Source organism: Colobus angolensis, unplaced genomic scaffold, assembly GCF_000951035.1.
Source record: "Colobus angolensis palliatus isolate OR3802 unplaced genomic scaffold, Cang.pa_1.0 Scaffold88, whole genome shotgun sequence".
In the NCBI taxonomy this organism is placed as follows: Eukaryota; Metazoa; Chordata; class Mammalia; order Primates; family Cercopithecidae; genus Colobus; species Colobus angolensis.
In genome coordinates this window covers 6,766,285-6,781,370 of record NW_012122709.1, presented here as the reverse complement: position 1 = coordinate 6,781,370, position 15,086 = coordinate 6,766,285, and the positions used below count along the sequence as shown (strand labels likewise).

The 15,086-nt window shown below is 42.4% G+C and overlaps 1 protein-coding gene across 1 annotated transcript in view; it reads left to right on the top strand.

Annotated features, from left to right (window-relative positions):
- Nucleotides 1–15,086, top strand: part of RPGRIP1 (retinitis pigmentosa GTPase regulator interacting protein 1) — a 73,212-nt gene that overhangs the window by 51,869 nt on the left and 6,257 nt on the right. The window contains exons 18-22 of the mRNA XM_011930966.1: nucleotides 300–322; nucleotides 2,202–2,328; nucleotides 9,529–9,721; nucleotides 11,577–11,661; nucleotides 14,662–14,792. Coding sequence (XP_011786356.1) covers nucleotides 300–322; nucleotides 2,202–2,328; nucleotides 9,529–9,721; nucleotides 11,577–11,661; nucleotides 14,662–14,792 — 559 coding nt within the window. The remainder of the gene's footprint in view (nucleotides 1–299; nucleotides 323–2,201; nucleotides 2,329–9,528; nucleotides 9,722–11,576; nucleotides 11,662–14,661; nucleotides 14,793–15,086) is intronic.

Genomic DNA, 15,086 nt, shown 5'->3' with positions numbered 1-15,086 from the left:
AACCCGGGAGGCGGAGCTTGCAGTGAGCTGAGATCCGGCCACCGCACTCCAGCCCGGGCGACAGAGCAAGACTCCGTCTCAAAAAAAAAAAAAAGAGAACAATTCCATTCTTATGATTTTCAGACAATGGAATATTATTAATCATTAAATAGTAGAATAAATAGTACCACTGTATCTAGATAGCTTCAGTGTATCCAGACCTGAATGCAGGGTTCCAGTTATCTCCATACTCCCAATTTACATTTCTTCAGGTATTTGATTAAGTATAATCTATATCCACTAGTTTTTTCTCCTTGCAGAATGTGAAATATGGGACCAGAAGGTAATCTAAACCTCATGTACTATATGGTCATCTATTTATAGTCATAAATAATAAAGGAAGACTATTTCTGTGGAAGCCTAATTGTTATTGTTTTAATATCGCTGTTCTCCATGAATTTCAAAAGATCAAGACTGGCCAGGCGCGGTGGCTTACACCTGTAATCCCAGCAGTTTGAGAGGCAGAGACGGGCAGATCACCTGAGGTCAGGAGTTTGAGACTAGCCTGGCCAACGTGGTGAAACCCTGCCTCTACTAAAAATGCAAAAATTAGCCAGGTGTGGTGGCAGGTGCTGGTAACCCCATCTACCTGGGAAGCTGAGGCAGGAGAATTGCTGGAACCTGGGAGGCAGAAGTTGCAGTGAGCTGAGACCATGCCATGTACTCCAGCCTGGGCAAAAAGAGCAATACTCCATCTCAAAAAAAAAAAAAAAAAAAATCAAAACCACCAGTTAGTACTCACAAGAAGCTAAAATCTGCCTGGTTTCAGATGTCTGAGTGGAGCTATCTGAGGCAGGATACTGTAGTTGAAAAAGAAGCTTATTAATATTTTAGAAAAAGATCTAAGGGTATTAGGTAAGGGCCATCAAGAAATGAAAAGGGCCTAATTTTGAGGCCATTTCCACATATGTAGACAAAGCCTTGTGTCCTTTAGCAGCCTTTGCTTTTGCTGCCCCTCAGACCTTTTCCCTTTGAGACCTCAGTGAAACAGACAACCCAAGATTTTGAAATTTTACAGAAGAGGCACAGCTTGCTGTCCAGTTATCTAATGCTGTGTAACAATCTACTCCAAAACTTAGTGACTTAAAACAACGATCATTTCTTTGGCTCACTACTCTGCATGTTAGGCAGGTCTCATGAAGAAGGCTCATTTCTCCTCTCTCAATGTGGCATGAGATGGGGTAGCTCAGCTAGGGGGCTGATGGGTTTAACTTGCAAGATGGCTCACCCTACTCGCTGATCAGGTGCCCCTGGCTGTCAGCAGTTGCTTGGGCTTCCTCACAGGTTGGTAGCTGAGTTCCAAGAGAGCCAGGTGCAAGTCTGTGGCATTTTTGTGTTCAGGCCTTAGAAGTCACATAGCATCACTCCTACCATACTCTTTCAGTTGAGACAGTCCAAAAGATCCACCTTAGTTGAAGGGGAGGGGACAAAGACCCCAGCACTCAATAGGAGCAGTGTTAAGGTCAGTTGCATTGTGAGGAGAGCATGTGGGATGGGAGAGATCGTTTGAGGCTATCTTTTTGTTTTGTTTTGTTTTTGAGACAGTCTCTTGTCGCCCAGGCTGGAGTGCAGTGGCTCGATCTCCGCTCACTGCAACCTCTGCCTCCCGGATTCAAGCAACTCTCCTGCCTCAGCCTCCTGAGTAGCTAGGACCACAGGAGTGCGCCACCAAGCCAGGCTAATTTTGCATTTTTAGTAGAGATGGAACTTCACCATGTTGGCCAGGCTGGTCTAAAACTCCTGACCTCAGGTGATCACCTGCCTCGGCCTCCCAAAGTGCTGGGATTACAGGTGTGAGCCACCGCGCCTGGCCAGAGAGGCCGTCTTCGGAAAATACAATCTGCCCCACCTAGTTGCACTGCTTTACCTCAAGCTTGGCCATTTTCTTCAACTCCTACAAAAGGACTTCCTTCTTCCTCCCTTACTCTCACCCTTCCTTCCTGCCTGCCTTCCTTCCTTTCTCTTTTTCCTTCTTTCCCTTTCTTTTTTTGAGAAGTGAATCCTGTATGTTTAGCAAGCTTCTGAATAAGTGTACCTTTGAAAAAGAGTGCTTGATTCTTAGTAAGTGAAGGCAAAATCTAGACACTTGGAACTAGTGACCAGACAGTGGATTGGAGATGTGTGTGCTGGGTCTTTTCTTGGGCTAGAGTGCTTTGAAACAGTTCTATAACTGCAACCTCTTCTCTAGCAGATAAAGAATCCTCTGAACAAGGTTCTGAAGTCAGTGAAGCACAAACTACAGACAGTGATGACGTCATAGTGCCACCCATGTCTCAGAAATATAAGGCAGTAAGTACACTGGTGTAATCATTGCATACGAGATAAGACTATAAATAATGACAGTGACCAGGCATGGTGGCTCATGCCTGTAATCCCAGCACCTTGGGGGGCTGAGGTGGGCAGATCACCTAAGATCGGGAGTTCGAGACCAGCTTGACCAACATGGAGAAACCTCATCTCTACTGAAAATACAAAAAAAATTAGCCAGGCGTGGTTGCGCATCCCTGTAATCCCAGCTACTCAGGAGGCTGAGGCAGGAGAATCGCTTGAACCCAGGAGGCAGAGGTTGCAGTGAGCTGAGATCGCACCATTGCACTCCAGCCTAGGCAACAAGAGCAAAACTCTGTCTCAAAAAAAAAAAAAGCAGTAATGACAGTGTGCTTAGTGGCCACACAAATAAAGGTCAAAAGGTCAATCCAGTTTTAATGAAGCTGATGGAAAATGCAAATTGTTTAAATTTATGTTTCATGTGAACGAAGGTCAGCTGATACAGTCAGATAAAAGGATCATTTTCTTGAGATAGTGTAAATGATGACTTGCTTCAATACTTCTCTCCTATCTTGATCCTTTGCCTGTTCTTATTCCCATATCCTCCATTGTGTCCTGTAATTCATGCCCAGCCTGAATGGTACCCCTGTCTTTAAGTCCATCTAAGGAGAACAGGTTTGCTTTGGGAGATGGAATCTGGAAGAGAGGACAGGATTCTTCATGGGAGGGCTCATGGAGATCTTTCCATTTCTGCTGTTTTTTACTCAACCTGTAATTATCTATTAAACAGTTCAGCCTCAAAGCTCTTTCAGGACTAATTTAAGAGACACACATGTATTAATAAATATCCACAGATATATTCAATAATCATTGTGTTCTAACCTTGTGGGTTACAAATGGGTAGAAAACAATTAGTCTTAAGTCACTGCTGCCTGGCACATTTGTAGGTCCTCAATTAATATTTGTGGAGTGAGTGACTGAATAAAAGATTCAGAGCAAATTGATGATTATGAACTTCATTAGAAACATTAAATAAGAATGTAGGATGACCTGAAACCAAGGAGATAGATTATGTAATTTAAAGTTTGTTGTAAGAAATCAGAAAAGGAAATTTATGGTTGCTTTTGTAGAGGTTGGAAAACTCTTCCTTGAAAGCTGGAATTTGTGCTGAAGAATTGCAGGAAAATGAAAGATATTGGAGTGAGGAGAAACAACTCAAAGTCAGTAGACTTAAACATTGAATATAACACATAGTTCAATTTCAGCCAAGGTGTGGTGGCTCACACCTGTAATCCCAGCACTTTGGGAGACTGAGGCAGGCGGATTGCTTGAGGCCAGGAATTCAAGACCAGCCTGAGCAACATAGCAAGACAACTGTCTCTACATAAAATTTAAAAACTAGGTAGGCGCGGTGGCTCACATCTGTAGTCCTAAGTATTTGGGAGGCTGAGGTGAGAGGATTCTTTGAGCCTGAGAGTTTGAGGCTGTGGTGAGCCATGATCTTGCCACTGCACTCAAGCCTAGGTGACAGAGACCCCGTCTCAAAAACAACAGCAACAGCAAAACCACTTGCGTTTCTCTTTGTCTGAACTTTTATCTATCATATATTTTTTAGATATTATGTAGTTAATATACTGAGAAGTGTTTGTAATACAGATAGGAGCCACAGAATGTTGGAATTAGATAACACTTAGATATTACCAAGGTAAAGAAGACTAAATGATGTGTACAGGATTATTGAGTTAGTGAAAGAGCTGAAACTCCAGTTGAGGTTTTTAAACTGTGCCATCTCTTTTTTTTTTTTTTTTTTGAGACGGAGTCTCGCTCTGTCTCCCAGGCTGGAGTGCAGTGGCCGGATCTCAGCTCACTGCAAGCTCCGCCTCCCGGGTTCACGCCATTCTCCTGCCTCAGCCTCCCGAGTAGCTGGGACTACAGGCGCCCACCACCTCGTCCGGCTAGTTTTTTGTATTTTTAGTAGAGACGGGGTTTCACCGTGTTAGCCAGGATGGTCTTGATCTCCTGACCTCGTGATCTGCCCACCTCAGCCTCCCAAAGTGCTGGGATTACAGGCGTGAGCCACCGCACCAGGCCTCCCTCTTCTTAACAGTTACTAACGAGGAGGGAGCAATCATTTTCATTTGCTCTACGGCCTTAGATTACTGTTTTTAGCAATAGTGAATATGGAGAACCCCCAAATTTTTTCTCTTATGGTGTTAATTTCAGGTGTCAGGGATTTCCTGACCCTTATGTATGCCGGGTAGTACGTTTTAGCAGCCCTGCCCCCCAGCCAAATTAGGTAGCACATCTGAAGCTAATAAGCCAAAGGGTGTTACCTGGCACTAATCCTTGCAGGGTTTCTGCCAGCAAGTTCAAATGAGTTGATACATATTTCAATGGTTAATATTACTAGTTGCATGCTTTTTTTGCTGTTCAGTCCCAATACAATTACATAATGTAATTAGCTCATGTAAAGAAAGGATTCTGAATCCAACAAAAAATATTAGATTGAACCATATATTGTCATACTTATAGATAAAAAATGGTTGACAATTGTCAGTTCTGCATAGTCCAACCTAATATGAATGAATAAAACATCTGTGTATACTTGGATCAAATTTTAATCTTATTCATCCTCCCATTTCGCCATTGTTACCAGAATAAACTTGATGTAGTCTGCATGAATATGGACTTCTGATTATTGTCCCAGGATTAAATTAGCAAGTTTAAAAAATTTGCTGGGCATGGGGGCTCACGCCTGTAATCCCATCACTGTGAGCCCAGGTGGGCGGATCACCTGAGGTCAGGAGTTCGAGACAAGCCTGGCCAACATGGAGAAATCCTGTGTACAGAAATACAAAAATTAGCTGGGCATGATGGCGGGTGCCTGTAATCCCAGCTACTTCGGAGGCTGAGGCAGGAGAATCGCTTGAGCCCAGGAGGTGGAGTTTGCAGTGAGCCAAGATCGCATCACTGCACTCCAGCCTGGGCAAAAGAGCAAGACTCCATCTCAAAAAATTTGTTTTTTTTCTTTAACTAGCCAAGCGCAGTGGCTCACGCCTGTAATCCTAGCACTTTGGGAGGCCGAGGCGGGTGGATCACTGGAGGTCAGGGGTTTGAGAACAGCCTGGCCAACATGGTGAAACCCAGTCTCTACTAAAAATATAAAAATATTAGTCAGATGTGGTGGCACATGCCAGTAACCCCAACTACTTGGGAGGCTGAGGCATGAGAATCACTTGAACCCAGGGGGTGAAGGTTGCCGTGAGCCAAGATCACGCCACTGCACTCCAGCCTGGGTGACAGACTAAGACTCTGTCTTAAAAAAAAAAAAAAAAATTTAAATTAGACTACACAAGTAAGGTTTAGAATACATTTTTTTTTGTTCCAGGATTTTTAGTGAATTCAAAAATTTTAAATTAAACAACTCAAGATAGAAATACTTTTTTTTTGGTAAAATACTAGAATATTACAAATAAAGCTGAATCAGACTGACCATTATCCTTAATCCCCTGCTGTCTTTGCACTCCATTCCCCCAAGAAAACCATTGTTGTGAATTTTGGGGTAAATTTTTTCAGGGCTTAAAAAAATAACTAACTTTCATAGTGTTTTGTATTTGCCTCTTTTTCCTTCAAATAAATGACACAAAACTCCACATATTCTTTTTTAAAACCTTATTTTGAAATAATTTTAAGGCCAGGCATGGTGGCTCATACCTGTAATCCCAGCACTTTGGGAGACTGAGGTGGGCAGATCACGAGGTCAGGAGATCGAGTTCATCCTGGCCAACATGGTGAAACCCCGTCTCTACTAAAAATACAAAAATTAGCTGGGCGTGGTGACGCATGCTTGTAATCCCGGCTGCTCGAAAGGCTGAGAAAGGAAAATCGTTTGAACCAGGGAGTCAGAGGTTGCAGTGAGCTGAGATGGCGCCGCTGCACTCCAGTCTGGCGACAGAGTGAAACTCAGTCTCAAAAAGAAAAAAAAGAAAAATAATTTTAGATGTACAGGAAGGTGCTATGTAATTTGTATTTAGTTTTACTCTTTTTTTTTTCTTTGTTGGTAACGTTATGAAACATGTATTTTTCAATCAGTAGTGTTTTGGGGTTCCATCCATGTCGATATATTTAGCTTTTTATAGTTCTTTCCTCTTAACTGCTGATCGGTAGTGCATTAAAATAATACATGACCTTTCGTTTAGACAGAACTCTAATGGGTAATGATTGAGATTTCATACTGTGTGCCAAGTGGTTGCTATTCATGACTCTCTCGGGCTTCACAGCAGCCTTATGAGTTATTCTTTCCTTCAAGTAATTATGAAGCGCCTGTTTTAATAACTGCCAGGCTCTGTGGGCACAAAATGGTGGATAAGACAGACTTGGTCTCTTCTCTCTTGAATCTCACATACTACTGAGGGAAAACATGTGCATCAGTGAGCAAATAAGTAAAGCAGATAGCTCTGAGATTCTGAGTATTATGAGGGAAATAAAAAGGGTGATATAATAGCAATGGGGGGCTTGAACTAGGATAGGTGTTAAGGAAAGATTTCTCTGAGGAGGGGACGTTTGAACTGAAATCTGAAGAATGAGAAGGGAAGAGCTACCCATGTACTGGGTAGACTGTACTCATCTCAGGCAAAGGAATTGGTAAGTGTAAAGGCCCTGAGGTAGGAAAGAGATTTACCTGACGTGTGGGAAATTAAAAGAAAATTACAGTTTCTCTTGCTCACATATATATTATTATCCCCCCACCCCCTTTCAAAGGAGGACAGTGAAGTCGAGGGAGAAGGGCTTGCTCAAGGTAACATTTAATACAGTTTTACTGAGTATATACTGTGTGCCAGGCACTAGATACTCCGCATAGATTTTAATGGGGTCGGGCGCAATGGCTCACGCCTGTAATCCCAACACTTTGGGAGGCCGAGGTGGGTGGATCACTTGAGGCCAGGAGTTTGAGACCAACCTGGGCAACATGGCGAAACCCCATCTCTACTGAAAATACAAAAATTAGCTGGCCATAATGGCACATGCTGTAGTCCAAGCTCAGGAAGCTGGGGAAGGAGAATCGCTTGAACCAGGGAGGCAGAGGTTGCAGTGAGCCGAGACTGCGCCACTGCACTCCAGCCTGGACGACAGTGCTAGACTCCATCTCTAAGTAAATAAGTAAATACAGATTCCCAGGAGCAACTCTAGACAGTCTGATGTAACACAGAGGCTTTTATACATTTTTTATAGCAATCACTATGAGAAATACATTTCTTCAGTATCCAATACACTCATAAAAGAACAAAGTTTCAAGAAACTAGGCTTACTATTAACATTTGGCATGCGTTCTCCTATTCGTCTAATCTATAGGAGATTCGTCTAATCTCCTATACTGTCTAATCCTGTCTATCCTTACCTATTGTTTCTTTTATAAAAAGCTAGTGAAACCCACTAATCTGACCCATCAAAATGTCAAAAAACTCAGATTTTTGAAAACACTGTATAGTCAATGGTTTTCTTAATGTATGGGAGAATTGGATGTTGTGGGAGGGTTATTAAGAGGAAAATGTCAAATATAGTTTTTTTTTTGGTTTTTTTTTTTTTTTTGAGACCCACTCTCACACTGTTGCCCAGTCTGGAGTGCAGTGGCACCGCAACCTCCGCCTCCTAGGCTGAAGCGATTCTCATATGTCAGCCTCCCAAGTAGCTAGGACTATAGGCATGAGCCACCATGCCTGGCTGATTTTTGTACTTTTAGTGGAGATGGGGTTTCACCATGTTGGCCAGGCTGGTTCCGAACTCCTGACCTCAGGTGATTTGCCCGCCTCAGCTTCCCAAAGTGCTGGTATTACAGGTGTGAGCCACTGCGCCCCGCCAAATATCTTCATTTTAAAGAAGCAACCCAGATGATTCTGATGCAGAATCATTGAGAGATCTTGCCTGCTAAATTTCTTGGGGGCAGGTACAGGAGCTCCACTTGCTTTCTAAAAGAAGGAAAGATGGGGTAAGAGCAGGTCTTTGGAGAAGTAAGGGCATTGGCTAGTGAAAAGAAGCATACAGGAGGTCACTCACAGGTGCTGGGGTGAGAGCTACGGCTGGTAGGGAACCATCCTGGATTGACTCATTACTGGTGTCACGATGCTGACTTGCCTGCCACACTGTGGAAGGAAGAGACTTCTGTTGGCCTTGGTGTACTTCTGGAAACCTCCTCCTGGTGTCCCTGATGCCAACATGCACACAGGGACAATCAAAAGAGAGGACAGGGTGATGGCAGCGACTCTGAAGTGGAATTGAAAATATTGGAGTTCCTGTGGGAGGGCAGGGAGGTCTGGTGGCCTCCTCAGTGGCATGCACTTGGGTGGGCTCAGGAAGCCCTGGGCAGCTCTTTGCTATAGTGGCTGAAGCAGCTACTGAATCTCCAGTATCAATCAGGAGGTCTTTTAGGTCCTAACCTCAGGAAAATACTAGATGGTTTTCTTTTCTTTTTTTTTTTTTTTGAGATGGTGTCTCACCCTGTCACCCAGGCTGGAGTGCAGTGGCCCGATCTCGGCTCACTGCAAGCTCTGCCTCCTGGTTTCATGCCATTCTCCCGCCTCAGCCTCCTGAGTAGCTGGGACTACAGGCGCCCGCCACCATGCCCGGCTAATTTTTTGTATTTTTAGTACAGGTGGGGTTTCACCGTGTTAGTAATGATGGTCTCGATCTCCTGACCTCGTCATCTGCCCGTCTTGGCCTCCCAAAGTGCTGGGATTACAGGCTTGAGCCACCGCGCCCGGCCGCAGAAATGTATTATTTGTACATAATCATTGGGTACAAGTGTAATGTTGCTGCATTGATATATTCTACTGTGGTGAAGCCTGGAGCAATGCACATTGTTCCTACCAGACAACCTCCCATTATCCACCCTCCCCACCCCTCCAAATCAGACATTTTACAAATTCTTTCTATATGTGGAGATGACTGAGAAAGACTGGCCTGGAGAAATGATCCACTGGACTGTGAGAGAGAAGAACTGGGTTCTCTTTATAAATTTCCTATCGATTAGCTATGGCAATTAAGTCAAGTTGTCTTTTGATGCCAGTTTTACCTATAAAAGGATTCTCAGGGAATAATATAGTAGATAGATTATGCCTATGGTTGATTTCTAGAGAGTACTGTACTGTGTTAATTGGATGGAGTATAAGCACTTGGAGCCTCACTAATCTTTAGGAACTAAATAAACTAAATTTTCCTTATCAGGATTCAGAGAAGATGTGCATTGAAATTGTCTCCCTGGCCTTCTACCCAGAGGCAGAAGTAATGTCTGATGAGAACATAAAACAGGTGTACGTGGAGTACAAATTCTACGACCTACCCTTGTCGGAGACAGAGACTCCAGTATCCCTAAGGAAGCCTAGGGCAGGAGAAGAAATCTACTTTCACTTTAGCAAGGGTGAGGCATCCTGTGTGGTTATTGGGGTGAGGAAGTCTGATGAACATTGAGACTGAGGGTCAGAATTACTCTGGATTTTTGTGGGGTGAATCCAACCATTTCATTTTATTATTTTATTTTTCAAAGTACTGTGTGCATATGGTTTAAAAACATCAAATGGGGCTAAACATTTTACAGTTAGCAGTCCTTTATTCCACCTCTTCACAAATCACTTCCCCTGTTCCCACCCTTCCTCAATCCACCGCTTTCCATATTTCAGCTATATTTATTTTTACTTTTTGAGATGGAGTCTCTGTCTGTTGCCCAGGCTAGAATACAGTGATGTGATCTTGGCTCACTGCCACCTCTGACTCCCAGGTTCAAGCGATTCACGTGCCTCAGTCTCCCAAGTAGCTGGGATTACAGGTGCACACCACTGTGCCTGGCTAATTTTTTGTATTTTTAATAGAGGCAGGGTTTCACCATTTTGACCAGCCTGGTCTCAAACTCCTGACCTCAAGTGATCTGCCTGCCTTGGACTCCTGAAGTGCTGGGATTATAGGCGTGAGCCACCAAGCCCATCCTATCTCAGCCATTTCTTCTGTTATTTACCTCCATCATATTTCTGAGTATTGATTTTTGTTCTCCCTCTTTTCCTTTTTTTTTTTTTTTGAGATGGAGTCTGAACATGTTGCTAAGGCTGGTTTCAGACTCCTGGACTCAAATGATCCTCCTGCCTCAGCCTCCTGAGTAGCTGGAATTGCAGGCATGAGCCACCATACCTGGCTTCTGAGTAACATTTCTATTGCAATTTCCTGATTCACTGGCTTTAGACTTCCTATCTTGGACCTTAAAAGTTAGCTCTTTTGCACTACACTCATGTCCCTTCCTTCCCATATAATTGTATCATAATTTTCATTTAAATCAATTTAAATTGGTTCTGTTATTATGGATATGTAAATATTAAGTCTTGTAGAACCAAGTAGTATGCGATGATTATATTTCTTTTCACATATTTTTTGAAGCAATTTTTCATTTGCCTGATTTTCATTATACATATTGTAATTATTTTCCTGTCCTCCAACAGCTTTCCCACATTTTCAAATAAACCTGTCACATTATCTACTCAATCATCCATTTTTTCCCTGAAGACCTCTCTCTATCCTCTTGTTCTGCTCTAGCCCACTGTTCCGTTATTACTGCTGCTCATGGAGAATATGATCAAATTCTCTCCTATACCAGATTTACTATCTCCTGGTCATCCTCTGATTTATTTTCTTATTTTAATGGATCATATTTTCAGTAGTTTTTAAAGAAAGAGCATATCATAAGTGAAAATTTGAGAAAGTCATGCATGAAATCTTTTTTTCCTACCCTCATATTTGATTCAAGTGTGGAAATCTTTTTCATTCAGAATTTCAAAGGAGCCTGGGTGCAGTGGCTCATGCCTGTAATCCCAGCACTTTGGGAAGCCAAGGCGGGCAGATTACTTGAGGTCAGGAGTTGGAGACCAGCCTGGCCAACATGGCGAAACCCTGTCTGTACTGAAAATACAAAAATTAGCTGGGCGTGGTGGGGTGCACCTGTAATCCCAACTACTCGGGAGGCTGAGGCAGGAGAATCACTTGAACTTGGGAGGTGGAGACTGCAGTGAACCGAGATCACGCCACTGCACTCCAGCCTGACACAGTAAGAATCTATCACACACACACACACACAAATGGTTTTCAAAGCAGTTGGTCCATGTTATTCTAGATCCAGGCAAGGAGTCTAATCTTTTCATGAAAACTACCATCAATACCACTTATGAAAGTCTTGAGGCTCACACTGCAATAGTATATGATTCTTTGCTTTTTTTCTCTGACCCTTAATACAGTAATAGACCTGGACCCACAGGAGCAGCAAGACCGAAGGCAGTTTCTGTTCGACATGCTGAATGGACAAGATCCTGATCAAGGACAGTAAGCATCTGCTTTCCACTTTGAAACAAAGGAGATATTGAGACAGAAATTCAAAAGTTTGAGTTTGATTTTGTGCTGATGCTGAATATTTTAATGACTTTTTTTGAGTTAATTTACTCTTAATGAATTTCGTATGTACTTGAGTATAATTTATGTTTGTGACTACCTAATCAAGTATGTAATCTTATAGGTTATTTATTTATTTATTTTTGAGACAGGGTCTCACTCTGTCGTCCAGGCTAGAGTGCAGTGGCGTGATCTTAGCTCACTGCAACCTCCGCCTCCTCAGACTCAAGGGATTCTTGTGCTTCCACCTCCCAAGTAGCTAGGGTTATAGGCATGAGCCACCATGCCTGGCTAGTTTTTTGTGTTTGTAGTAGAGATAGGGTTTTGCCATGTTGCCCACGGTCTGGTCTTGAACTCCTGAGCTCAAGCGATCTGCCCTCCTTAGCCTCCCAGAGTGCTGGGATCACAGGTGTGAGCCACTGTGCCCAGCCCATAATCTTATAGGTTTAGTTCATTTCTCACCCATGCCAGCCTGATGGGCCCTTTTTTTGTGGCACAGTTTACTTGAATACTGACAACGCCCAAATGGAATGAGCAAAAAGTGTTGACATTCTTTTTTTTTTTTTTTTTTTTTTTGAGATGGAGTCTCGCTCTGTTGCCCAGGCTGGAGTGCAGTGGTGCAATCTTGGCTCACTGCAACCTCCGCCTCCTGGGTTCAGGTGATTCTCCTGCCTCAGCCTTCCAAGTAGCTGGGATTACAGGTGTGCGCCACCATGCCTGGCTAATTTTTGTTCTTTTAGTAGAGACAGGGTTTTGCCACGTTCGCCAGGCTGGTATTGAACTCCCAACCTCAGGTGTTCCTTCTGCCTCAGCCTCCCAAAGTGTTGGGATTACAGGTGTGAGCAACCACGCCTGGCCAAGAGGAATTTTTGGATATTGACATAACTAAGTACATTTTAGATCTCCTTTAAAGTTTTAGGAAAGCCGGTTGTCCTTATTATTCCAATAATCTGAAGAAGGCCTCCTTTTAGAGTTTCCAGATAAAATATGGGATATACTTATCCTAAAAAAAATTATTTGGTCGGGTGCGGTGGCTCACATCCCAGCACTTTGGGAGGCCAAGGCAGGCGGATCACTTGAGGCCAGGAGTTAGAGACCAGCCTGGCCAACATGGTGAAACCCTGTCTCTACTGAAAAAACAAAAAAAATCAGCTGGGCTTGGTGGTACATGCTGGTAATTCTAGCTACTCAGGAGGCTGAGGCATAAGAATCATTTGAATCTGGGAGGCAGAGGTTGCAGTGCGCTAAGATTGTGCCACTGCACTCCAACCTGGGTGACAAAGCAAGACTCTGCCTCTAAAAAAAAAAGTTATTTGTTGTTTAGCTGAAATTCAAATTTAAATAGGCATATGGTTTTTGTTTTTGAAATCTGGCATACATACCGCCTCTGCATGTGTGTGCATAAGAAATAATATGGAGCTGGTATTTTATCTTACTTTTAAATTTTTTGTTTGTTTGTTTTAGAGACAGGATCTCGCCATGTTGCCCAGTCTGGTCTTTCAGCTCCTGGGCTGAAGCAGTCCTCCTGCCCTGCCTTCCAAAGTGCTGGGATTACAGACGTGAGCCACTGTGCCCAGCCCGGTGTTTTAAGCACTTTTTGAAAGGCCCAATACATTTGTTTAATCTGCTTTTACTTTGTCTTTGGTTGGTCACAGAAAGAACTGAAAAAGGAGCCAGATGAAATAAACAGTGAATCTGAGTTCAGTATCACTGTGGGCTTAAACAGATATAAGCTTACAGAGAACTTTTGGAAATGGAAAGTGATTTGGCCCTTTCCTTTCTGTGCTAATGTTAAATTTAGCTTTTGCTTTTTTTTTGGTCCCAGCATTTCCAGAACTCTCTCTTCCTTTATTCCCTTACAGTGATAATCATTTTCTACTCAATTTTAGATTCGATTGGTATTACCTGTGGCTTTCTTTTTGCCAGTATGGTCTAGCAGACAGAACAGGTTTTGTAATCACACCAACCTTGTTTTTATTCTAGACTCTTTGACTTACTAGCTCTTTGATCTTTTTGACATTAGTTAATTTGCAGGCTCTTGTGAGAATAAAACTGAGATAATATAGTTTACGTAAAGCACTTGGTATTGTGCCTGGCACATCAGAATCCTAGTTATCAACCCTTTCCTATGAAAATTGGGATGAGGGAGTCAGCATTATCCCTTTGCATTGTTGAAGTTCTCAATAATGGCATAGAAACATAGTTACAAATGAATATTGCCTAATGGGCTGAGAATGGATCCCTTTAAAGTAATTCCTTTGTTTCAGTTTAATCATATTTAGCTGTGCTTTTTAAGAGCTTGAATTTTTAGTCCTATTCCTGGCACTCTGTATTAGCTACCAATATTTGCTTTTAAAAATTAATAAAAATATGAAAAGTCAAGAATAGACAAATCCAGAGGGATAGAAAGTAGATTAGTGATTCCCAGGAGCTAGGGAAGGGGAATGGAGAGTGACTGCTTAATCAGTACAGGGTTTCTTTTCCTTTTACATTTTTCTTTTAAAGACGGGGTCTTGCTCTGTCACCCAGGTTGAAGTGCAGTGGCATGATCACAGCTCACTGCATCCTCAACCTCCTGGGCTCAAGTGATCTTCTCACCTCAGCCTTCCAAGTAGCTGGGACTATAGGTGCGTGCCACCATGCCCGGCTAATTTTTATTTTTATTTTCTATTAGAGACAGAGTGTCCCTATGTTACCCAGGCTGGTCTTGAACTCATGGGCACATCCCATGATGTTCCCTCTTCTAAAAGGACTGTTACTGCTTAACTTATACCAATTCCTGACTTTTTTGCTTATTGTCATTTTGTAAAATGGAGGCAAGGAAAAAGTGATTCAGAGAAGACGTTGTATTGTTTATGATTACTTCTATCCTTATTTTATTTTTGAAGCATTAAGAGTATCAATAGTGCTGAATTAAATGCAATTTCTTTTTAGTTTAAAGTTTACAGTGGTAAGTGATCCTCTGGATGAAGAAAAGAAAGAATGTGAAGAAGTAGGATATGCATATCTTAAACTGTGGCAGATCCTGGAGTCAGGAAGAGATATTCGAGAGCAACAGCTAGACAGTGAGTAATTTTTTTTTTCAGTTCTAATTATTTCTAAGGAAATCATCCTAATAGTGAATGTATTTTATCTTCAATACATAATTATCACTATGAAGTTGACAAGACACAAACTGGATTGAAATCTTATCGCTACAACTGTATTTATTTCTGGATCCAGCATTAAAGTAGTCAGTTGTGTATTTTAACCCCCATATACCAGATTACAACCAGAATTGATTTTGAATCTACACAGTGTTTGAAAAGGGGATTTTTTTTTTTTTTTTTTTGAGACAGAGTCTCGCTCTGTCGCCCAGG